General features: G+C 50.4%; 9 protein-coding genes across 9 annotated transcripts; 5 read left to right on the forward strand and 4 right to left on the reverse strand.

The window, feature by feature from the left end:
- Positions 1 to 191: 191 nt before the first annotated feature.
- On the reverse strand, positions 192 to 1,748 carry BDR25DRAFT_339708 (uncharacterized protein; the record flags this gene model as incomplete). Its single annotated transcript, XM_033693427.1, has 1 exon — positions 192 to 1,748. The coding sequence occupies one exon, from the start codon at positions 1,746 to 1,748 to the stop codon at positions 192 to 194; it is 1,557 nt and encodes a 518-aa protein (XP_033552499.1).
- Positions 1,749 to 2,070: 322 nt separating this feature from the next.
- Positions 2,071 to 2,930, forward strand: BDR25DRAFT_349945 (uncharacterized protein; the record flags this gene model as incomplete). The annotated part of the gene is made up of 6 exons (XM_033694614.1): positions 2,071 to 2,174; positions 2,240 to 2,260; positions 2,320 to 2,391; positions 2,426 to 2,650; positions 2,685 to 2,771; positions 2,819 to 2,930. The coding sequence occupies 6 exons, from the start codon at positions 2,071 to 2,073 to the stop codon at positions 2,928 to 2,930; spliced, it is 621 nt and encodes a 206-aa protein (XP_033552500.1).
- Positions 2,931 to 2,952: 22 nt separating this feature from the next.
- On the reverse strand, positions 2,953 to 7,863 carry BDR25DRAFT_349946 (uncharacterized protein; the record flags this gene model as incomplete). Its single annotated transcript, XM_033694615.1, has 33 exons — positions 2,953 to 3,216; positions 3,266 to 3,320; positions 3,382 to 3,447; positions 3,477 to 3,521; positions 3,550 to 3,614; positions 3,652 to 3,859; positions 3,913 to 4,002; positions 4,071 to 4,166; positions 4,243 to 4,379; positions 4,416 to 4,615; positions 4,649 to 4,808; positions 4,842 to 4,898; positions 4,967 to 5,004; positions 5,057 to 5,130; positions 5,183 to 5,274; positions 5,321 to 5,362; positions 5,395 to 5,445; positions 5,491 to 5,567; positions 5,606 to 5,667; positions 5,711 to 5,935; positions 5,982 to 6,050; positions 6,093 to 6,145; positions 6,178 to 6,275; positions 6,321 to 6,367; positions 6,430 to 6,467; positions 6,507 to 6,659; positions 6,713 to 6,849; positions 6,881 to 6,935; positions 6,975 to 7,049; positions 7,125 to 7,194; positions 7,222 to 7,275; positions 7,330 to 7,712; positions 7,744 to 7,863. The coding sequence occupies 33 exons, from the start codon at positions 7,861 to 7,863 to the stop codon at positions 2,953 to 2,955; spliced, it is 3,456 nt and encodes a 1,151-aa protein (XP_033552501.1).
- A 1,463-nt stretch (positions 7,864 to 9,326) lies between these two features.
- On the forward strand, positions 9,327 to 9,575 carry BDR25DRAFT_190033 (uncharacterized protein; the record flags this gene model as incomplete). Its single annotated transcript, XM_033684275.1, has 1 exon — positions 9,327 to 9,575. A coding segment is annotated over one exon (249 nt), but the record flags the coding sequence as incomplete, so codon positions are not given.
- A 1,887-nt stretch (positions 9,576 to 11,462) lies between these two features.
- On the forward strand, positions 11,463 to 12,833 carry BDR25DRAFT_212716 (uncharacterized protein; the record flags this gene model as incomplete). Its single annotated transcript, XM_033684727.1, has 1 exon — positions 11,463 to 12,833. A coding segment is annotated over one exon (1,371 nt), but the record flags the coding sequence as incomplete, so codon positions are not given.
- An 837-nt stretch (positions 12,834 to 13,670) lies between these two features.
- On the forward strand, positions 13,671 to 17,035 carry BDR25DRAFT_253111 (Coatomer, beta' subunit). Its single transcript, XM_033686219.1, has 8 exons — positions 13,671 to 13,892; positions 13,962 to 14,000; positions 14,106 to 14,151; positions 14,205 to 14,318; positions 14,372 to 14,502; positions 14,553 to 14,598; positions 14,658 to 15,825; positions 15,883 to 17,035. Exons 1-8 carry the CDS (start codon positions 13,875 to 13,877, stop codon positions 16,880 to 16,882), a joined length of 2,562 nt encoding a protein of 853 aa, XP_033552504.1. The 5' UTR covers positions 13,671 to 13,874; the 3' UTR covers positions 16,883 to 17,035.
- A 58-nt stretch (positions 17,036 to 17,093) lies between these two features.
- On the reverse strand, positions 17,094 to 19,110 carry BDR25DRAFT_278235 (AAA-domain-containing protein). Its single transcript, XM_033687670.1, has 4 exons — positions 18,968 to 19,110; positions 18,568 to 18,859; positions 18,066 to 18,438; positions 17,094 to 17,962 (listed from the first exon to the last, which is right to left on the reverse strand). The coding sequence occupies exons 1-4, from the start codon at positions 19,028 to 19,030 to the stop codon at positions 17,338 to 17,340; spliced, it is 1,353 nt and encodes a 450-aa protein (XP_033552505.1). The 5' UTR covers positions 19,031 to 19,110; the 3' UTR covers positions 17,094 to 17,337.
- Positions 19,111 to 19,246: 136 nt separating this feature from the next.
- Positions 19,247 to 20,401, forward strand: BDR25DRAFT_278238 (import inner membrane translocase subunit tim-21, mitochondrial). Its single transcript, XM_033687671.1, has 2 exons — positions 19,247 to 19,591; positions 19,659 to 20,401. Exons 1-2 carry the CDS (start codon positions 19,292 to 19,294, stop codon positions 20,082 to 20,084), a joined length of 726 nt encoding a protein of 241 aa, XP_033552506.1. The 5' UTR covers positions 19,247 to 19,291; the 3' UTR covers positions 20,085 to 20,401.
- Positions 20,324 to 22,267, reverse strand: BDR25DRAFT_331473 (glutamate 5-kinase; the record flags this gene model as incomplete). The annotated part of the gene is made up of 2 exons (XM_033692635.1): positions 20,324 to 22,137; positions 22,213 to 22,267. The coding sequence occupies 2 exons, from the start codon at positions 22,265 to 22,267 to the stop codon at positions 20,573 to 20,575; spliced, it is 1,620 nt and encodes a 539-aa protein (XP_033552507.1). The 3' UTR covers positions 20,324 to 20,572.
- Positions 22,268 to 23,639: the final 1,372 nt, after the last annotated feature.

The raw sequence follows: 23,639 nt of genomic DNA on the forward strand, positions 1-23,639 counted from the left end.
TACATCGATCTAGGTTTTAGATATTAGGTGTCAAGAAGCAAGACAAATTCCTTCCGGAGAATTTTTGCTCCGAATAGAACGACGCTAGGTGGTACTCAACTGCAAACTGCCAAGAAGAGAGCAGAGTATAGGATAGACTCAGAATGCAAAGAAGCGTAACGGACCTAGAACACCTATAGCATACTCTCGCATCAGGTAGTAATGCCCGACCTTCCCTTCGTGCCTTCGTACGTGCGGGCAACGCTGAAGGTAGAGCATATAAAAGAAAATACAAGACCCGCCAAAGTAAAATAGTGATAGGATACCGCATAGTTTAGAAACCACGTGAAGACAAGAGCAGCTTGCCAGGAAAATTTCCACAAAAATACACAGATTTCAAGGGTCTCTATCCATTCACAAAAGTGTTCTAGAGGCGGGAGGGGCTTCGGAGGGTCGTCGATAAACGATGTCCAACGTTTCGATCGCGCGCCATGGTCTTGGACATCCTCGCCCTGGAGATTTAGTTCCGTGTTAGTGACATGGCGTTTCCAGATGGATTTCAGTTGTCCATTTTTGTGGTACGGATGTAACTTCATAAAATTCACCCATCGTTCGACCGTCTGTTTCGCCCGATCTTCCGGAATCTCAAACAATTCCTCATGTGTTTGTGGGTCTATTTTGTTCTGCTTCTTACACGCCCTACACTCGTATGGCCGACATTGATTGTAGAGGTCAGCGTGAATGATCTGCTCAAGCCGGGAATGGTTCGCAGAACGTCCGACTTGTCCGGAATCCCAGACATATTCGAGATGGATTCCGCACTTTTTTTCGATCGCCATCTTCCGAGCGCTACTGGACGTTGTCGTCCGCCCAATCTTCAAGAGTGCGGGGTGTTTGTTGCTTTTAAATCTGAAGAGATAGATGACTCCTTCTTTATTACTGTTGCATTTTTCCCGAATTTTATAACGTAAACTGTCATCAATTTGGCGTGCAGTTTTCGAGCTTCGTGGTACCCAGTTGAGCTCGTCTTTATCTCCACTTTCACTATCTTTCTCTTGACCTTTCTCTTGATCTTGATCTTGATCTTGATCCTCTTCTTGATCCTCCTCTTGATCCTCCCCTTGATCTTCCTCTTGATCTTCCTCTTGATCTTCCTCTTGATCTTCCTCTTGATCTTCCTCTTGATCTTCCTCTTGATCTTCCTCTTCATATATATCTCCATCTCCATCTTGATAGACACCGTCATGGGTGACTTCCCCACGACGGTCATACTGCGTATCAGAAACCGACCGCTTATGGCGACCGACGGAATTGAATAGGGACAGACTGGCCCCAGTGTCTAAGCTCTGGCGGGGCTTACGCGGTAGGGAGGGTGTCTGAGATACAGTTGGTGCGCTCTGAATCTTGAAAGGGATAATTCGAGTAGCATCCGATATGAACACGGTTTTGGAGCCTGTACTGAGTTCTGCTATTCTTGCCGAGCGCCGTGATGGAGGTCTGGAGGATGTTTCACTCAACTCTGACCGGACCGAAGATGGGGTAGACAGGGACGCGCAGGTAACCTTGTTACGAGGTGTTGAAATCGCTCTAGACTTAGATGCCGATTGAGTTTGCGGGGCTCTAGAATCAAGAGGTAGACGAGATCTGATCGATGCTTCGCTACGTCCTGATTGATTCGAGGGCGTAGGAGAGGGCAACCTGCTAGTTCTATCCCGTTCGGCCGGTGATTGCGGTAAGGGCATTGCGTCCCGGTTGAGTTTGGGTGGCATGAGGCTCTGTGGGTTGAGAATATTACTGTGGGTGTTGAATGGTGAAGGATAATGTTAGGCCAATTCTAATGTACGGGGCCTCGAGGTTAGCTCTTCTACGTACTTATGCAAGAGGAGCCTTTTATATATTTCCTGACCAACTCATTCCACGCTATGAGGCCTGGAGACAGTACTTTGCAAAGCTTGGTGGCGCGGGCGGTGCAACATGCAGCGGTTTACTACCTTCCCGTTTCAATTCATGCGCAAAGCCTTGAGGTTAGTGCTCTACATACTTGTGCAAGAGGTTTCTTTTGCATATTTTCCGGCCGGTTCATCCCCCGTTATGAGGTCTGAAAACCGTACCTTGCAAGGCTTGGTGGCGCAGGCGGTGCAACATGCAGCGGTTTGCCACCTTCCTGTTTCAATTCATGCGCAAGCCTTCCAGCTGTGCTGTTCTTAGCTCTAAACGTAGTATAGAATGGCTTTTTTTAATACACACCCAGGCACCTGAGCTATAGCGAGAAGAGGGGCTCGTAATGCCGTCTACAAAAAAAGGCAATTAGGATGCACCATGCCTTCGGATGGGTTCGAGTGACATGTTCATTCGAGAAAAATGGTGCACAAGCCTTGGAGATCAAGCACCTGACAAGGAGAGGCGGTTAAAGTTGCGGAATAGAGTCCTTTCAGCCCAATCCTAGGGTGCTGTTCTCGAGGCAGCTACACTTGGATCCAATGTGCAGCCTCGCGTGCGACCAGCCCAAAATTTGGCGAAGTAGTAGTCGATCTAGGAATCCCAAACTAACTGTGTCTTCGAACTGTGGAACCACATTGCATGATAAAAACTACTCTCGATGTCGACTTCTAGGGATCCAGTACCTTGTACCAATACAGTTTCGAAGTGCTGTCTCTCTCCTGCAGGGCGGGTGAAAGGATGATCCCATTCTGCCGCCACGGAAGCACTGCTCACCATCCCAGCCCTCTCAAGTCCGTCTCTTTGCGGATGAGGCTGTTGTTCGGGTTTCGACTGGAAAAGGTCAACGCTGTGTCCTCTTGCATAGATTTGACAGGGGCTGTGCCGCAAAAGGGTGAAGGGACATCGTACTCGAAGAAGACGAGCGCTGCAGGATGATAGAGAAAAGACATTTAGACAATAGGAGCGAGTCTGACAGCACGATAGATGCAAATTCATCAGGCGTAACTTGAGCGAACCAGCGTTCTGTTCATCCTACTGAAGTGGAGGTAAGAATGCTAGACTAGGCGCTAGCGTCAGAAAAGGATTAGGGGCTTCTGTGTTCTCATGTGCGATTTCCTCTCTGCCCCAGTATGTCTCACAAAATCCCTGAGGCTTCACGTGGTCGAGAACCTTTTGCGAAGAGATTAGTAAATGAATAATCCTGTCAAACCTCATATACCCCCTAAATCCGCAATAATAAGAGTATATTCTGCGGTAGAATACATGCGCTTTATCAACTTCTGGTTGATACTTCACCTAAGAGCGTAGTCAACCTTGTAGATGTGGCACGGGAGCACTTCTTCACCCTTTCGACCCTCCTAACGCTAACACTCTTGATCACTCGCGGAGAACGTGCGATTCTAAGACTCTTGATTCCCCTAACCTGAACCTAGGTGCACTAATTAATATCCCTCAATCCACAGTTCAAAGCCAATTGAGGAGATAATAGCAAAAACACTAGACATGGAGAGACTTTTGGCAAGATTACTCTGAAGAGGCATGGATGATTTACTTACCCTTTCCCAAAGAAGGGTTTCGTATTACCCTCTAAGACGACAAGACTTCACCAAGCAACTGAGTCCACATCACCCAATAATCCCATTCTTCAAGGTGTAATATACTCTCAAAATATCTTCTAGCGACATAACTGTGCACTAGACGTGCAGCCATCGAGCATCGGATGGTTGCAACATGGTCAGACCTCATTCCGGGGCCAAAACTCGTGATATTGAAACACGCTTCGGAGTATCCCGGATAAGTAGGGCTGAAAGCCAAGTCCGCTACCAAGGTGTGAGCCCACAAAAGCGTGACTGGTATCAATGAAATGTGGGGAGTGGATAATGGTTCAAAAGGGGAAGATTCCTGGAAAATACTACACGAGAGAGAGGTGGGCCATGGCCTGTGGATCGCTCGTGTGAGAGAGAGCTGAGCGAAGCTACTGCATGTTCGCACATGGCTTGGAATGCAGCTAGGGTCTCTGAATAGGAATGAAAAGGGTATCGCGATGACTGATGCCTTCGATTTGGCAACGGGCTGAGGAGGCTCCGATTACACTCATCATGTTGCAGGATATGCACTAGTATATAGTAAAGCGTCCAGATTTTGCAAACAAGTAGGCGATCGTCCAACTTATCTGGCACAGAGGACGGCAGTTCATGTGACGGGTGAAGAGCATATCATGAAAGGCGCGAGGGCTTACCTGAACGCTTACATGCTTTCGCGACTCTAGACCTATGAGTTTCCAATGTCATGTCTCTTGAAAACTAACAAATAGACAGCTACCAGAAGCAAGCTGTATCGTCATTCCATGTTGCCTCGGGACAGCCCGTGGAACATTGCACCATCGCACATAACCCGGCATCGATAGTTCCCGTCCGCTCCCAAAATACAAGCCAGCACATAATAGCCCTCTCCAAACTCTACAAGCCCCACGCTTCGCGCCCAGCCTACTTCACCGGTAATGAGAAACGGCTCAGCAGGATCCTTACGCCACATGCAGCCCTCCAGGTAACCCTATGGCACCAAAATAAGATTCGGAAGGATCGAAGCCATTTCTGTGCCACACGCGACGTAGGAGGTGCAGGATTGCTTGCGAAGTAAATTATCATATCAACGTTATGACTGTGACTGAGAAGGAAGGTCTTCGCCTTTTCGGCTAGCTTATAGGATGCCGTGCTCTAAAACGTACCGCAGAATTCACCGGAGGACAACAGCCGTTGTCTTGTCGGATTTGGAAGAGTGCGAATGAGAATTCCGATACCTTTGTACTGGATAGATGTTTGAGATTGCGTATGCGTCGCGAGCGAAGGCGTGTTGTTGTGTTGATGCTGCTGCTGCTGCTGCTGCTGCTGATGATGATGATGATGTGATCTGAGGATTACTGTATTGAGCGGCTTGCTACTGGTGGGCTCCTGCAAGAATCCTGTGATGATAGTCAGCTAATCTCATCGAAGCACAAATCATCAGCATGATTCCCAAAAATATAAAAATGCCGTGGAAATAATACAGTGGTTTGATGGTTTACCTGATACTGTTCTTCCATGCCTCGCACAACCTCACCATGCAGAGGTGAGGCTCGAGAATGCTGTCGGCGGACTTTGTGCGGCTCCGTGTTTCATATTCACTAGGACCATGTCCTTAATAGCTGCCATGGCCTTCCTTCTAGAAAGCCTGCACTCGACGATCGGGAAAGTACCGCATAAACTATGTGTGGAGCGATGACGATGGCCGCTCATGCGGCTGTAGATCCCTTAAGCCACTCAGACAAAGCGCATAATGTTTCGGTGCCTCGCCATAATCGTCGGCGACATCATCCTGCACCAGGAAGCAGAGGACATGCCTACTATTACGCTGATTTAACCTTGCGAGTGGTTGGGTATGCGATGGGAGAGATGCTAACTTTCTAGAGGAATGTGAATGAATTCGGGGGGCAACTTGGGCACTGCGGCAATTGGCAACCTCCAGCGCAGGCCCAAGCAAGGGGAACTAGTTTTCGCTAGATTAATAGTGTTTCAAAACATTCATGCAGACCCGATGTTTCGTTTGAAGATGGATGATACTCGTGGCCTTATCCTCAGGTAGACTTGTGCGGAGTAGGATTTGCCTAGCTGCAATGGACATGCCTTAGCTGAAAGGCCGCATGTACGCAAGCCTGCGAGATGATTTGCTTCTAGGGTGTTCGGGATTGTGGGCCCAAGAACAAGAGCTCTGGTAAGAAGTTGTGTCTGCTTAGTACACGTGGACGCGGTACGTGGTCTCATGTGCGAGAGATCGTGCCATTCCCTTGCAGGTTCCTTTGTAGAAACCATTTTGCGACAAGGCTCCTAAAGAGAACAACACCAGTTCTCGGTGTCGTATTTTACATACGGAATTGCCAGCTTGTCGGTCCATGATAGGTGCGAGTTCACTTGAAGAGACGTGGACTGCATCCGGGATGCTTACTGATAGAAAGCGGTGAACAGTTCGTCTGCATATGCTGGTGCGCGGAGTCCGCCAGATAACGGACGTGATAGCTGTCACACGGCACAGGATTACGTACACCTTCTCGATGCCACGAGATATTCTTGACGGACCATTGGTGAAGGCAGACGCTATGTGGTCGATGTGGGGAGGGGCCGATGCCAAGACATCACCTTTCTCTCACAGGACGGCTTAGTTGCAAATGGTTTTCCAATTCAAGAAAGAGCTATTGGATCGACAACTAGTGGGAGAGCCCACCGCAGAGGAAGAGTGAGAATATCCTGCTATGAATACATTTGTTGGTGGAAGACGACATGGGACTCGTCTTTGATAAGAAAATAAGCTGGGGCAATGCACTAGAAGACGTTTGAATGCGTAAGAGAGTGCATACTTAGCTGTACGCCATCTTCGTGGCAGTGAAATTATTTCGTAGCATCCAAGGTTTGTTCTTGAGCGATAATAGTCAAGCATTTCCGCAGCCACTTAACCTTACAGTAGATGAGTCTTCACCTGAGGATCAAGGGGCAGAGGAGTGCGAGAACCTGTAACTGTCAGGAAATTCCGAGTAACCTTAATATCACGGTCACATCCCATTTTGGTCCTCGTGTGCAGGTGAAGACCTCTTCCTGGACCATGCGGCTGAAAGCGGGCGATAAAATTCCTCGAAGCGAAGACTTGAAACATGAGGCGGTCGAGAAACTGAGTTCAAGATGAAAGGGTGAAGCGAGTCGAGGCTCGCTCTTGTTTACGACAAAAGCAACGGATGAAAATGTGGGAGCAAAAGCTCCGACACAAGCACGGAGTAAATGAAAGACAAAGAGGATGGTTCATGGATAGTGTTTGGAGAGGCGTGCCAGCGGCTGATGTTCTGTGGTTGTGGCAGAGTTGGAGTAAGAACCAAAATTCTGACTGCGACACAAGTGTGGAGTGCTCGGCGAAGGTGAGTGACATAACCTAGGACGTAGAGTGGGCGAAGTTGTCTTTAGGCTGTCCCTTCCAATCATAGAAAACGTGTGCTGGGATGAGATGAGGCGCAATAATAAGAGAGGAGTGACAATTGAACTTACATCAGGTGTTGGGAGTCTGGGTTGGTGCATGAGGCAGCAGTTGATGGCATCTGTTGATGGCATCTGTTGGCGTCATCTCTCAATCTGGGTAGGGACTGGCAATGAGCGCAGGCTCCGGGTTTAGATTTTTGAGAGGACTAGTTCAGTGGCTGCATCCTCAATAAAGAGCCATGCAGGAAAAGGGTCGTCAGCCGGCAACTGAGTCGTACTAGGACGCAGCAGGATGGAAGGGCACGAGGACTGGACGCAAGGACCAGTGGCCGTTGCGGTGGTTATTGGATTCCCACGGCTGAAGAGCAGTAACAATCAAAAGCTATATAGACACACATAGAGAAGCCGGGACCAGAGCATGGTGGTGAGGTACAAGGAGCCGATCAGCAGCAATTGGCGTGCAGCGTGATGAGGGTCGGAGGGTAGCGCCTTCCCGAAATGAAGGCGCACAGGCCCTTGCTGTGTAGCAGGGGCGGCAGGCACGCGTCCCGTTGCTGATTGGCGGGGACCCTTTCTCCAACTGCAGGGCTCTTTCTTCACATTGGAATCCAACAGCCGCCTCAACATGGCCAGTGACGGTCGCAGCGCCCCATCACCTCTCTGAGAGCCATCGGCTCTCTGCAAACACCTCTCATAGCCGTTGCGACAGCAGCATTCGTGAAGTGACAGGTCTGGGCGGCTCTCCCGTGGTCGCGAGGCTGTCAATTCGCGGACAGGGGCTTGGGCCGACCCATGCTAGTGCCGTTTGATGAAGAGCAGCTTGCACTGCCTCTGCGAAACAAGGTGGCCCTTGGTGCTCACGGCCAGCAGCAATTAATTCCAGAGACAAGACCGAGTTGCACCCAACAGATGAAAGACACACAAAGCCCTCAGTCTCTGGCCGCATCATCTTGTTGAAGCCGCGCTGCCCTCTCTCTTGCGCTTTTCTTCTACTGCGTGCTTGATGACCACGGCGTGCCAGCCAACACGAACATCGAAGAGAGAAGCGCCTGTCCTATTTTTGCTGCACTATCGAAAAGCGGCCGCAACCCCGAAATTCTCCCCTTTCTTGTGCGTTCCCCGATCGATGGCGCCCGTTTGATGAAAAGGCGAGTCCACTCCGCAAGGCACGGCTTGCTGGGCTGCAGGGAGAATTATTAGCGATCCTTGGGAGCCTTTGCCAATTATTCCCTGCTGGGCCGGCTCGCAAATTGGTCGCCGTCGTTTTGGCCGTGACTCTCCCCCACTGGTCTCTGCCGCTGCCCACCTGGTCCTAGGCGCGCTGGCGTTCTGCGTCTGTCTCTGCCTGACTGCTCCTTCCTCCTCTTCCTTCACCACACCTCTCCGCCACCCTCACCCTCTCCATCTCTCCTCCTCCGCCCCCCCCCTCGACAACTCTCGACCGGATCGTAGCACTGCAACGCCCGCTTAGCAGTGCACATACACCGCCGTCGCAGTCATCTCCGCCTCTCGACTTCCCTTTGACGATCCCGATCAGGGCCACGCTCATTCGACGATTCTCCCAGAATCACGACCTCTCATTAGCATCTTTTCCTTCGTGCATTTAATTCGGCCAGTTGTAATTCGACCGTTGCCTGTCAACGTCGACGTCGCTCGTTTCGTCGCAGAAAGCAAATCCAACGATCTCAGCAGCCTCCCAGCATCTGCTGCCTGACCCTGTCACGACGCTTGCACTGTACCGGCATTAAGGAACAAAGAAAGCTATCTGAGTGCTTGTTAAGGATCGTCTGACTCCTCGACGTGCTTGAGCCTAAGGTCTTTTTCCACGGATGAACGGTGCGACACCCCAGGAACAGTCCCTTTGACCACATCAGCCACTGCGACTCGGCCTTTTGTTGCGCGCGCGGATTCTCGTTGACAGTTGACCGCGTGTTCAGCCGTGGCTGGGAATCGAAGACCTTCCCGCTGTCCTGGTACCGACAGACAAACGTTTTCGCGAAATTAGAAACAACGGCTGTCGACCATGACCGCATAGGTTGAATTGCGGAATCATTCCCCACGACAACATTGTCTCTGTTCTGCCTGGAGCACTGGTTCCTTATTCTAGCTGCACTGACAGCCTAGTGAGTCTCCCTGTTGAATAAAGTTGCCCGGCTGTGAATGACTGCTACTTCGCGAACTCGCCTGAATGTACCTCGGAAGTCCAGCTAACAGAAGCTTGCTCAGGTCCATTCCTTCATCTTGATCCGTCAAGTTCACTCGTTTACATCTTTACCCTGACAGTGCGTTCTGTAACTTGATGTGTGCCTCCAATTTCTAACTGCTTCAGATTCTCGAAACAACCCCAACTTCGATCCTGATACCTTCGAGATTTATTACCGAAAATATTGCTTGAAGATAATACACAACATGCCGAGATCCACGACGATATGGGCTGCGGCCCTGCTGCTTGCCAGCCTGTCTGGTTCGGGTCCGATGTTGACCACCGCAGAGGCCATGCCAGCACCCGGCCCACAGCAAACCGCGGGGAAACCGAAATACTACTTCCCACGGCATGTAAAGCGTCAAATTGTAACCAATACTACCGCGCCAGCTTCGTCAACATCCTCCTCATCCTCCTCAAGCAGCACACCTGATTTGGAAACGCGCAAGTCGTCGGACTTTTTCTCGTTCCTCGAGTCCTCGTTTTTCGGCAACACTCCGTCGTTCTCCTCATCCTCGTCTTCATCCTCATCATCCTTAGCGTCCTCAACCTCTGATGTGGCTACTAGTGCAGCTGTTGGCACAAGCACGACAACAATTATCACGGATATCACTGTAATACCATCGCCCGTGTCCAGCTTGCCTTCGGCTGGGACAGGGAATCTGAACTCAGAACCTTCGTCTTCGACGTCGACGTATACACCACAACCACCGATTCCTATTTCTTCAGTTGTACCTTCGTCACACGACGACCCATCCTCAAGCTCAGGTGTTGGCTCGACCGCTGGCTTGCCATCATCCATCGTTGTGCCAACATCAGCACCTGAATTTAAATCTGCAACTAGCGACGCTGCTCGCCCTCTGCCATCTTCGCCGGTAGATATCGCATCCTCTGGAGGCTTACCATCGACAATTCTTCAACCCACCTCTGCTGTAGCTTCTACTGCAGTGCAATCAAGCCTAGTTGATAGCTCTATTGCAAGCTTGACTGCTGGGGTCCCCGAACCAAGCAGTGATCCATCTTCACCATCGTCTGCAGCTGGCTCCACCGGTGGATTTCCGACTATCATTGTTCAGCCGACAGATTTTTCATCCGTAGGACCAACTGTAGTCTTGCCGTCTTCAATCGCCCAGAAAAGCGATCAACCCTCTTTTGGTTCTACTGGAGGGATTCCATCCTCTATCGTGCAGCCTACCGAAGTCCCGATTATTAGTTCGACCGGTGGTATTCCATCCTCCATTGTGCAGCCAACTGAAAACCCCGTGATTGGCTCTACTGGAGGAATTCCTTCATCCATCGTCCAACCTTCGGGGTCAACTGGGGGTATTCCGTCATCGATTGTACAGCCTACCGATCTTCCGGTTGGATCTACTGGAGCTATTCCATCTTCAATTGTTCTCCCGTCGGATAGTTCTACCCCCGCTGTGTCACTCCCAATTGAGTCTTCGGTCTTAGGCTCTACAGGAAGTATACCAGAATCAATCATTTTGCCAAGCACGCGCGCCAGCCCGGTTTCTGAGCCCTCTTCCACGGGTGGTTCTTCTATTGTTGGACCATTTATCCTTCCCTCTGTAGGTTCCACGGGCGGTCTTCCAACATCCATCGTTGAGCCGTCTAGTTCGCTTGCCCTGCCTTTTGGCTCAACCGGCGAGATACCCTCTGCCACCGGGCTCCTCCCAACAGAGTCTCTTCTGCCCATTGGCTCCACCGGAAGTGTTCCTGGTAGTGTTGTGCTTCCAACGAGCAATATTCTTCCGACCTCAGAAGTTCCCCTACCATCTTTACCGACCTCTGGGATCATTGTTGGCATTACCACCGCTTTCAGCGCAACAGAAGCCCCAACACCCTCAGCTCCAGTTTCTATCCCAACCTCAGAGACCGTTTCCGAGTCCGGTGTTCCTCCGTTGTCTTCCTTCGTTTCTCAGCTGTCATCCCTCCAGCCATCTGAAAGTGCGCCAATTCCTAGCGGTGTTATTCCAAGTTCTGGTGTTGGTCTGACTGACCCAACACCTGGGCCGACAGCACCTTCGAGCGCCCCTGGCGTAACCCCGATTCCGATTCTCCCTTCATCTATTGCCTCGGAGCTCTCTAGTGCACTCTCTGTCATCACGTCCGATGTGAATAGCCTCGTCTCGTCAGCTATCAGCCAAGTTCCAACATCAGTCCCAGATGTCCCTAGCATCGTGTCCAGCATCGTGTCTAGCGTAGTGTCTGAGGTATCGAGTGGAATCGTGATCCCGACAGGTACCGCTCCCACACCGTCAATCCCCATCAGCAGTATAGTTTCTAGTGTCATCTCAAGCATTGAGTCTGGCATCTCGACCCTTATTCCCCCTGTCACATCTTCCGAAATCCTGCCTTCGACTCTTGTCCCTTCAGTCACGTCTTCAGGTATCCTGCCTTCAACCCTTGTTCCCCCTATCACGTCTTCCGGAATCCTGCCTTCAACTAGTTCCGGTGTTGTACCTTCCTCTGGTATTTCCACTGGGACTGGCTTCACCTCTGTTCCCACAGGCACTTCGGTTCCTACAGGCTCTAGCGTCGTACCAAGTTCATCGAGCATTGGCAGCATTCCACCGACTTCAGAGGCTACCTCTAGCCCTACTTCAAGCGGAGTGTCTTCTGCATTGCCTGGCTCTACAAACTCTACCGCAACAGCTTCAGAGGCTCCGATTAGCACCCCAGTGGTTTCATCGACGTCCGAGTCGCCTACGTTGATTTTCCACCCGCCAACGATTACATCTAAGCCTCCTGCTCCTACCACCCCGCCAACGTCCATTCCAGTAACAGGCACTGACAGCGAGACCACCTATCTTATCGGTTCAAGCATCATCCAGGAACCGTCAACAGCACCGTCGCCAAGCGCGACGGTGTCTGGTATTCCGTCAAATCTGCCGAATATGATTGCACCACCGGATGGTGTACCCGTCCGACCGCCAAACACATTCCTGGGCCAGATTGGCTTCAAGTGGCCATTGAATTATCCATTCGTCTGCGCCAATGATGGAGGTAACCAGATATTCGCGTTGCTTCCCATTGCAATCTCTGATGCCTTAAACATCACGGAGGATAAAATGTCGATGGTCGGGATCAAACCGTATGATACCACTACCTACTTAGGATACATCACAACCTTGGCGATATTCTGGATTCCCCAGGATCTCTCTACTACGCTTGCTGCACAGCTCCGCAATCCTCCAGATCCGTTTTGGCACAACAAGAACCAAACTGTCAATTCCTTGACTAGTCTCATCAACACTGCTTTCCCATTACCAGCTGGAAAAACTCCCGGCGATGGTGATTCCACGCAGTCTGGTAACCCAAAATCCACTGCGACTGGAGGTCCCCGAGATGGCGGTGCTATGGGAGGTGACATGGGTGCCAGCCGCAGAGTCAATCCGACAAGCGCTTATGTTGCTACTGGATCTGTCGTCGCTGCTATTGCATATGGTGCGGCGATGTTTTACGTTGCGCGGAGATACAGGAATAAGAAGATGTCGCACCAGCGATCAAGTTCTGTGCCGAGTACTAGTCGCTACACTTATGGCTCTATGACAGGTGGCGGCGCCTTCATGTCAGGTGGACGCGGCCCCGGACGATCTACACCTGGTGGTCGAGACAGCCATGGAAGCAGTAGTAGCAATGGACGGAGCATACGAACGCAGCAAATTTCGGCCCCGGTCATGGCCGAGAATTCACTTGGCTGGAATTAAATATTCTTCTCATGGCGACACAACGGCGCATGAATTTATGTGCCCTGTATCATATTCCTTGTTACTGGCAACTGGAGGGCCGATGCATTTCCATTTCCGAGCGACGCGCAAAGCACGACGGTCGCATTCCCAACGTGTAATTACATCACGGCATCGGGACTTTCCTAGTTCTTTGTATTGAGTTGTTGCTCCGACCAGACTCGTCTAAGCTGGTGTGAAGCACACCTAAGCTCTCTCCTAATGTTCTCACTCTCGCTAAACAAGGACCTATACTCTCGATATCTCTTTTATTATTTTCTTTGGTTTTTGCCATGTTCGATTCTTAGATACCTGTCTATGCTTTCACGGCTAGACCTTTTTCTCGTCGGGAGTTTTTGGAAGAGATGAAGCTGCATTTGTTCAGCATCTATGTACCGCATGAAGAGGATCTTTGGGGAGTGAACAAAGGTGTGGTGAAAGCGCGTAAATAGCAGCCAGTGGTTGAGAAGTAAAGAAAAGTTCATATTAATGCTGAGAGTTGTGAGTCGATGAAGGTGATCAGGAGCATGATACCGTGACGGGTGTATTTAAAGGCTTGTATGAATTAATGTTGGCTTTCAGAAACAGAAAATTGATTGAAATGTGAATTAATTGTGGGAATAATCACAGAATACACCTAAATCATTCCAGCATAAAAGCTAGTAAAAAATATTTTTGTGTCGTGGATGGGGAATGCTCTCGACCTAAGCGGACTTTAGGGAATCACCCCGCCGTAAACCACAGCCGTCGGAACTTGCCTCTTCGGGCGATAATGCCTGAACCCTGTCATTCTTGGCGAAACCACCAAACACCACGCCTGCAACTTTGACCGTGGGTAACGCCTCCAGACCATTGCCTTCGCCTCTAACAGCTTTGTTTGCGTAGTTAAAATTTTAAACTCGTCTTTTTACTATTGTGCCTTTGTTACGACCTCTCGCGACCCCGAACTTGCGCTCGCGGACTGGCTCAAGTAGCCACGTCTCCCCAAAGACGACTTCATAGCCCTCGCATCTAGCTGGAATCATGCGCTTGGACGTGAAGGTACGACAGCGGGGTCTCCTTAATGGTTTGCGGTATACCAGCAATTGCTTACACAATATTTGAATATAGCGGCAGCTCTTCGCGCGATCGGAGAGGGTCAAAGGTACATTCTTACAGCTATATATGCACAACTGAACATACGCTAATTCTCCGCAGGAATTGGTGAGATGAACAACCTAGTTTTGTCTTGAACTGTACTCAATCGCCTTTCAAGACTTTCACCCGACCGAGCCATGGATTCTCACCACCTTGTATAGCGGTAGGCTCCGCCGGAAAATGTGAAAATGCGGGACGATATACTGACAGGCCTAGGACACGTCCATATCTGGTCCTACGTTTCCCAATCTATCGTCAAGACCTTCGAGCTCACCGATGTTCCCGTCCGAGCGGGTCGATTCATTGCGAGGAAGAATTGGATAGTCGCAGGTGGGCTTGGGGACCCTTTGAAAAAAATGCTGTGTTGACATGCTCGTCTCTAGGCTCCGATGACTTCCAGTTGCGCGTCTACAATTACAACACCTCGGAGAAGGTTACGTCATTCGAAGCGCATCCAGACTACATTCGTGCCATTGCTGTGCATCCAACGCAATCTTTTGTGTTGACCGCTAGTGTACATAACATCTTCAAGATATGTAAGGGAGTGGTGCTAATGATTATTAGGACGATATGACAATAAAGCTGTGGGACTGGGACAAATCATGGAAATGTATGTCGTCACATTGCATCCTACCCTTTTCTGGCCTGACCATGATTGACACTCTACAGGCGTCCAAGTCTTTGAAGGCCATGGCCACTATGTCATGGGCATTGCCATAAACCCAAAGGACCCAAACACATTCGCATCAGCATGTCTCGACAGAACTGTGAAGATATGGTCATTAGGCAGCACAACCCCTAATTTTACTCTGGAAGCACATGAAGCCAAGGGCGTAAACTTTATTGATTACTACCCGCAATCTGACAAGCCATATCTGCTCACTACATCTGATGACCGGACTGTCAAGGTCTGGGATTACACAACAAAAGCCCTCATTGCTACGCTAGAAGGCCACACCTCGAATGTTAGCTTTGCCGTATATCATCCGGAACTGCCAGTGATTATTTCTGGGTCTGAAGACGGCACCATCAAGATTTGGCATTCATCAACGTATAGGCTAGAACAGTCATTAAATTACGGTCTTGAACGAGCGTGGTGTGTGGCTTACCAGAAAGGCAAGAATGGCATCGCCCTTGGGTTCGATGACGGCGCCGTAGTCATCTCTATGGGGCGAGAAGAGCCAGCTGTAAGCATGGATGCTGCAGGAAAGGTGCTGTGGGCTAAACACAACGAAATTCTTACCGCTGTGATCAAAGGCAACGAGAAACTGAAGGACTCAGAACGTTTGACCCTGCCAACCAAGGACCTTGGATCGACCGAAATTTACCCTCAATCGCTATTGCACTCCCCAAACGGACGATTTGTCGCAGTCTGCGGTGATGGAGAATACATCATCTACACAGCGCTTGCTCTCCGTAATCAAGCTTTCGGCTCCGCGTTAGATTTCTGCTGGGCTTCGAAAGAGCATGATAAAGACTACGCAATTCGAGAGTCATCCACGAGTGTGAAGATATTCCGAAACTTCAAAGAGCGAAGTGTTTTGAATGTGGGCTTCTCGGCTGATGGTCTTAGTGGAGGCATTCTCCTTGGTGTAAAGGGTCAGGGCGGCATCGGTCTGTTCGACTGGGATACCGGCGCCTTGGTCCGAAGGATAGAGGTCGAACCCAAGAGTGTCTACTGGTCGGAGAGCGGTGAGCTCGTCACGTTGGCAACAGAAGACACTTTCTATGTCCTCCGATACTCTCGCGAGAACTATTTGGAGGCAGTCCAGAATGGAGAGGTTGATGAAGATGGCGCGGAGTCTGCTTTTGAAGTTGTTTGCGATATCAACGAGAGGTAAGATGCTCCCGAGATTTTTGGGAGGATATGAGTAGAAAGTTAACGCACCTGTAGTGTTCGTACAGGCGCCTGGGTTGGCGACTGCTTCATTTATACCAACAGTACAAACCGACTCAACTACCTCGTTGGCGACCAGTCCTACACAATTTCCCACTTTGACGCCCCCCACTACCTTCTCGGCTATCTTCCGCGTGACTCCAGGATCTACGTTGCGGATAAAGACGTCAACGTCGTCTCATTTGCGCTCTCCCTTGCCGTCGTCGAATACCAAACGCTCGTCCTCCGAGGCGATCTCGAGGCCGCAGAAGAGATCCTCCCGAACGTACCCAAAGACCAAAATAACAAGATCGCCCGATTCTTGGAAGGACAGGGATACAAAGAACTCGCGCTCAAAGTCGCCACGGACCCAGAACACCGCTTTGATCTCGCCCTCTCCCTCGGCGATCTTGAGCAAGCCACTGAAATCGCCCGCGAGCAGGACACAGAGCACAAGTGGAAGACAGTCGGCGATGCGGCGCTCACAGGTTGGGACGTCAAGCTCGCGCAGGAATGCTTCGTCAAAGCTAAAGATCTCGGTTCTTTGCTGCTAGTGTACAGCGCCACTTCCGATGCAGACGGTCTGAGAGAATTGGCGAAGCTGGCAGAAAACGCGTCAGCGAATAATGTCGCGTTCTCGGCCCTCTGGCAGATCGGCGATGTCGATGCTTGTATCGAGCTCCTGACCAAGACAAATCGCGTTGCAGAGGCGGTGCTCTTCTCGCAGACGTATAAGCCTAGTGTGACAGCAACACTTGTCAAGAAATGGAAAGCGAGTTTGGAGAAGGAGAGTAAGGGGAAGGTTAGCCGATTGTTGGGGGTTCCGCCGAGCGAGGGTGAGGGTGATGCTGAGATGTTCCCTGACTGGGATGAGTATTTGAGGCTTGAGAGGGAAGGTGGTACGGCGGAGGATTTGCCGACGAAGGGGGAGGTGGAAGTTGAGGATGGGGCGGTTGAGGAAGAGGAGGGTGTGGAGAATGCAGAGGAGGATGAGGCCGAAGAAGACGAAGAAGAGTGAGGGGGTCTAGGTAGGTGGGGTTGTGAGCCAAGGGGAATGACGAGGAGTGTCGGACAGAGGGTGAGAACCAGTCCTAAGGAAACTTGGCATTATGTTTTTTTTTGTGCGCTTTTCGAAGATTAAAGAGGCCCACCGGATAAGGGATATGAAAATGATACAATGATAGGATATATTACCATATACCTTTTTCATGTTTCCCCTTGTGTGAGGACTAGAGAAGAGGAGAAAATTTACAATAGGCCCTGTCTATGGTTATGGTAACGAAGATCTCACATGCCCGCAGTGCCTGTGCTGTCTATACAGCTCTAACCAGCCAGCCGGCTATCCATTAACAACGCCGACACCCGTCCGTGTTTGATATCCGAAAGCTGAGAGAGATTTTCATGATACAGCACCACCCATATATACGTTTCATTCACCATAATCTCCCATGCCCCGATTTTTGTCCACCCATCCTACCGCACAATCTCCACCTCAGCATCTTGATACGCGCTATCCCTAAACCCATCCCTCTCCCCATCCCCATCCCCACTCGCCGTACTCACATTACTACTCGAATCCTCCGACTCTTCAGTGGTATGGATTTTCCTAGGTCCCTCTCGGGCATTAACGACTGTATCACGGACATCATCCAACGAGTCCATTTCCCTCTGCACCCGCCCCCTCCCAAAAAAATCCTCCGTCCGTAAACCCCGCAAATCATGCGGTTGCACGGCTTTCGTAGACCGGTGTAACGACCCATCTGCCTTCTTTCTCCGAATACATTCACGCACTGGGCCCATGGCGGCGTCTCGACATGCTTCTTTGATGTCGGAACCAGACATTCCTGCGGAGACGCGGACTAAATAGTCGAGGTCGAAAGCCGCGTGGTCGATTTTGGTGCCCCGGAGGATGAGGCTGAAAATGTTGTGGCGTTGAGAGGCGTTGGGGAGGGCAACGGGAAATTTTTTGGGCATGCGGCGTAGGATTGCTTCGTCGATGTCTTGGATGCGGTTTGTGGCACCCAGGATGACAATACGTTGAGGGGTAGTGGTGCCAGGGCGTGTGGAAGAGGAGAGGCCATCCCAGTGCGTCATGAATCTGGTCGCGCGTTAGTTCGAATTGTGTAGGGAGGGTTTAAGGGATGCTTAGGGACGATTAGGGATGATTAGAGATGAGAAAGGCGGATCCGGGTTATACGCACTCTGCTTTCACCATGCCGCTCGCTTCATGTTCTCCACTTCTCCTCTGCCCTAATACAGCGTCGATCTCGTCAATGAAGACAATACTCGGTTGCAGCTTCCTCGCTAAACTGAACACGGCGTTTACCAGCTTGTTGCTATCTCCATACCACTTCTCTGTCAGCGTTGATATATGGAGATTGATGAAGCAGGCGCCGGACTCGTGCGCCAGTGCTTTCGCCAGCATAGTTTTTCCGCAACCTGGAGGACCATAGAGAAGGACGCCTGATGGGGCGGACAGGAGGGATGAGGTTGAAGAATAGAGATGTGGGAGGGTGAGCGGGTATATTACGGATTCTTTGAGTTCTTCGATTATGGAATCAAGGCCGCCGATGTCTGTGGAAGATTAGCATTTCTCTCATCCTCGCCAATTCCCCTCCAAGATCGCAGATCTGAATATCCATTAGAATACCCCATGACCCCTCACACCGCCAAGAAAGCACTAAAGAAAACGATCTCACATACCCTCAAAACTGACGGGTATCTCTTCGGGCGCAACAACCTCCATAGCAATCGTCTGCTCATAACTCGTAAGTCTCAGATCCTCTATCTTCGCCCGACTACCCCTCCTCCTCCTGCCATCTCGGTACCCACTCCCGTATTCGTCATCCTCGTCACCCTCAAGGGCTTTATTGGCTAATATTGCGTCGAGTTTGCGAGAGGCGGCAAGGGCTTTTTGTTGGGCTTCTTCTTTGGAGGCGGCGTCTGGGTCGAGACGCGTGAGCAGCGAGCGGATTAGAAAGTATGCGACAAGGGGCTGGGGGCTGTTAGTAGAGGTTATATTCAAAGGGTTGAGAAAGACGGTGTAGGAGATTGGCGGAGGCAAAAGTGCACGTGTGAGAAATGCAGGTGAAGGTGGACCTACAGCGGCAGCCGCCATGAGGATGTCGGGGAGGTACGATAATGTTGATTTCTTATTGCCGCTCATTTTGGCGACTTGCAAACTCGAAGACTAGGGGAACGGTGGGGGGGGACTCGTTATGGTGACGATAGCGGTGAATGATATTGTGTTGTTCATCCTTAAGTTTGGATCCTGGATGTCGTTGTTGCGGCTCAACGCCACATGTGGCGCACGCATAGGCCTCGGCACGAGATGCTGCGAGAAAGACTCCGCATGCAAGTGCTTAGTGCTTGCTTGGACCTCCCCTCGATTGCTCCCGTCGCGGGCCTCCTTTTAGCTATAGCAAGAATGACGTCGATATATCGGCCTACCGAAGCAATCCGCCTTCTCAAACCTAGTCTTCGCCTTCCCTACGTCCGACCGCGTCAGACAGTCTCCAAAGCAGCTGTCTTCTCCACCTCACACCCATCGCACGCAACACACAGCTCCACCTCCAATACCCCCAACTCCCAACCCCGCAAACACATCACCGTTGCGAGCGACGATGGCCGCATACGCTGGGCCGACCTCAGTACCAGTGAAAAAGCCACGCGAACAACCCAGCAAAGCTTCAATTTGGCCATTGTCGCTGTCGGCATCGCATTAACCGTACATCTCCCCTCCCCCTCCCCCTTCCCCCCCCCCTAACTCTACTAACGCATTACTTGATACACAGGGCGCAGTGACCTACCTCCTTTACACCGAAGTCTTCTCTTCGGACTCAAAAACCTCGCACTTCAACCGCGCAACCGACACCATCCGGCTCTCGCCCGCCTGTACGAAGCTCCTCGGCCCCGGACCGCAAATAAAATCCTATGGCGAACCCTCCTGGAGCCGGTGGGCGCGGAACCGAATTGTCGCGTCATCCATCGAGACAGACCGCTGGGGCACCGAGCACCTGCATATGAAGTTTTATGTGGAAGGGCCACTGAATCAGGGTGTGGTGCATGTGCATATGACGAAGAAACCGAGTCAGGATGAGTTTGTGTATAGGACCTTGGCGGTGGACGTGAAGGGGCACCAGAGGATTTATTTGGAGAATGCGGAGGAGGGGGCGGAGAAGAAGAGTGCACCTAAGATTTTTGGGGCGAGGTGGTGGTAGTGAGGAGAGGTGGCCGGTAATTGAATTGTGGTAAAGAGTATTGTTGATGGACCGTTGCGCGGTGCGAGATTCTCCTTGCTCATAGCGAGAGATCCAAGACCGAAATTTCTGTATACCACACGAAGAGCACCATAGAGGGACAGTTCTTTGCATGATGGATGAAGCCTAACATAGCAAATCTAATCTCGACTGAAACGAGTAAGGAAGGATTTTGCGGAGAAAAAGGAGGTATCTATATCATTCTCATCCTAAATGCTCTAAGATGCAAAACAGCCCGCTCAGAGGCAAATCAATGAATCGCGCTGAGCCAACTTTCTAATGAAGAATGAAGAATTAAAAAAAAAAAAAGAAAGGAAAATAATATGTATATATATTTTATGCAAACGCCCCAAATGCCAATCCCCTTAATCCCAACTCCAACTCCAATTCACAATCTCACTTTTCCAACTCACTCAAACTCCAAACTCTTTTGCCAATCTAAAACCAATCTAATGCTCCCCACCAGCCGGTTCACTCGTAACACTAGTACTCCGCCCAAAACTCGGTGTGCTAGGTCTACTCCTCTCAAGCCCAAAAAAAGCCACGTTCTCCCTCAGCGCAACATACTCGCTATCCGCGTACCCTAAAGCATCGTGGATCTGTGTGCTGTGTAGGCCCTTGATACGGCGAATTTCGGCCGCCGAGTAGTTGATAACCGCGCGCCCGATTTCATAGGGGGCGGGGTTGTGGAGTTCGTATGGGGGAGGGTGCTGAGGTGTGAGAGCGGGAGAGTGGGAGTGTGAATGTGCGAGTGTGGCGTGGTTGTGCATGTGAGTGTGGGTGTGAACGTGGTTGTGGTGGTTGCTGTTGCTATGGATGTAGGAGTGGCGAGATGGTGTGGGAGGTGATGATGGCGGCTGAGAGTTAGAGTGTGATGGGGAGGATTGAGGGAGTCTTTTTACAACGACGATGCGTACGGCTTCTTGTTGCGCGAAATTTCCGTCGACGTCGACTACGCCTACGGGGAGAAGTCCGGCCTTGTCATGCAGAGCGCACCGTGCTCCTTCGTCGATGTAGATTGTTCCGTGCGGTGCGAGGCCGTGCAGGATCCAGAACCAGCGGTCTCGGATCGGGTGTGGAATAGGGAGGAAGCGGGTATGTCGTGGAGGGTCTTGGAGCAGGTCGATCTGGGGAGAAGGAGTTCTTGCGGGAGTATCGTGGGGCGTTGATGTCAATGGTGTAGCCAGGGCGTGATTCGCAGAGTGCAGATTGAGTGCTGCCATCTGTGCCAGAGATGCCCCCTCTTCCTGTAGATTGACAACACTGTTCCGACTCGATAGACGCGTAGTCTTCTGCGACTCCGCGTACTTGATGATGGCGGTAATGTTCCCCGGCTTCGAAGATTTCGTAATGACCGTCGTCACACCGGCGGAGGTCGCCAACCTTGCTGCTACAATCTTCGTCGACATGCCTCCAGTCCCTAGAGCCGAACCGGCACTCGACACATCAGCTTCCAGCTCCGCAATATCTTCCACAACAGGAATAGGCTTCGCGTCCGGGTTCGTCCGCGGGTTCTTGTCATACAGGCAGTCGACGTCGGTCATAAGGAACAGATAATCCGCCTGCACCATTCCCGCCGTAATAGCAGACAGAGTATCATTGTCTCCAAACTTTATTTCCGTCACGGCCAATGTATCGTTCTCATTAACAATCGGAATAACCCCCATATTCAGAAGTTCAAAAAAAGTGTTCTGCGCATTCTGGTACTGGGTCCGATCCGCAATGTCGTTCCTCGTCAACAAGATCTGCGCAATTGGCTGTCGTACATGCCCGAACAGTTGATCCCACAGACTCATCAGCCGACACTGCCCAATCGCAGCTAAAGCCTGTATCTTAGGGAGGTGTTTCGGCCGTTTGTCGAGATCCATGCGACGCAGGCCAACGCCAATGGCGCCAGAGGAAACGAGAACAACGCGGTGTCCATCAGCGTGGAGTTTTACGGCTGTTTCGACGATGACAGATAAAATAGAGAGGAGAGGTTGGTGCGTTTTTTCATCCACGATTGAGCTGGTTCCTGGGGAGAAAGTGTTGGTTAGCTGATCCTCCCCTGCAAGGTGGGGTGAATGTACAACTTAGGTTGGGTATTTACCGAGTTTTATGACGACGGTGAGCTGCCCTGGGTGTTTTTTCATTTGCAGTGCCATAATAGCTAGGTATTCGCAATCTAGAAAGAGTACAAATGGGGAGGAATTGAGGAGGGAGGGCTGAGGAAATTCTTTGTCAAGCTCGGATGATGATGACTCTATTTCTACCTCGCAACTTTTTTGACCGGGGTTGCACAGGCTCTCGGACACATTCCTTAGGTATTTTCACCGCCTTTATTAGGTCAGCAACTTGGAACCTGCTGCAAGTAACCGTAACTTCCGGTGGCCACGACTGCTGAAAGTCTCCTTTGCAAGACTGAGATTATTTAGGAAGAAACACACCCCCATTTTTTGCTGGCTTCTCTTTTCTTTATCCCTAAGAAGTTCCAAGAGCGGTCTCTGCGTTACAGCTATATAATTTGGAGCCTGAGTTACCTTCCAATATTGTATCTTCTGTTCATCGCTGATCAAACTGCTTCTGCTGTGCGCAACTTGTTGCTTGAAAACGGTTTGATGCTATTACTTATTGACTATATGAAGTGGACTCGTTGTTCAGTAGTAATGGCAAAAAAGATACTGAAGAGATCACCCGGCAGAATGTGGACAATTAGTCAAAGGCGAATTGCTGTGTCTCCCTGACCTAGGGAATATATTATCCAGTTTAGCTGCCTAAATACGATTATGAATCTGCTCGGTAAAGGTGAATAGTGAAGAAAGAATAGTGAAGAAAGAATAGTGAAGAAAGAATAGTGAAGAAAGAATAGTGAAGAAAGAGGAGTAGAAGGAAATAGAGTTAGTTGTAGCAAACCACGGCCCTCGTGAGAGCGAACATTAGAATGGTCTAGTGTTAGAGTTGATGACAGTTTTCGGAATCAGGAGACATAAGATGCCTGACTCGGGCTATCCCCCACTTTCATCAGACTGTTGATCTCACTCCCAAGGGTGTCTGGGTTGTGGTGGCTATCTAAGTAGTAGCATTACTTTTGGTTTTAGCGAGTGATACAAAAGAACAGGTGACATGGAAGCCATAGTAAAAGTTATCCAATATCGCTTAGATACATTGAAGGCGCTAGAGATACTCTGCGAACACGAGCTCAAGTTCCTAAGGCTCAATGACTTCCTCACACACCATCCAGAATACGCAAGTCTCAGCAAACGCAATACAAAGCTCGTGAAATATGTGATGAACCGAGCCAACAGATTGCCCAAAGGGTAGTGCATACAGAATCACATCCTAGAGCTTGATAATGCGATCGAGGTTAATAGAAATACGTCTAGGACAGCCCGGAAGGGTGACCCTCAACAAGCGGTCACTCTTGAAAGATTTGCAGCCTTATACAGAGATCACTATACCAACACGGGCCAGAAAACCAGGCTAGGGAAAGTATCTCAGTTTGTCAAACAAGAGACAAACATGACAACACAAGAGAGG

Source organism: Lindgomyces ingoldianus, assembly GCF_010093535.1.
Source record: "Lindgomyces ingoldianus strain ATCC 200398 unplaced genomic scaffold BDR25scaffold_4, whole genome shotgun sequence".
NCBI classification, from domain to species: domain Eukaryota; kingdom Fungi; phylum Ascomycota; class Dothideomycetes; order Pleosporales; family Lindgomycetaceae; genus Lindgomyces; species Lindgomyces ingoldianus.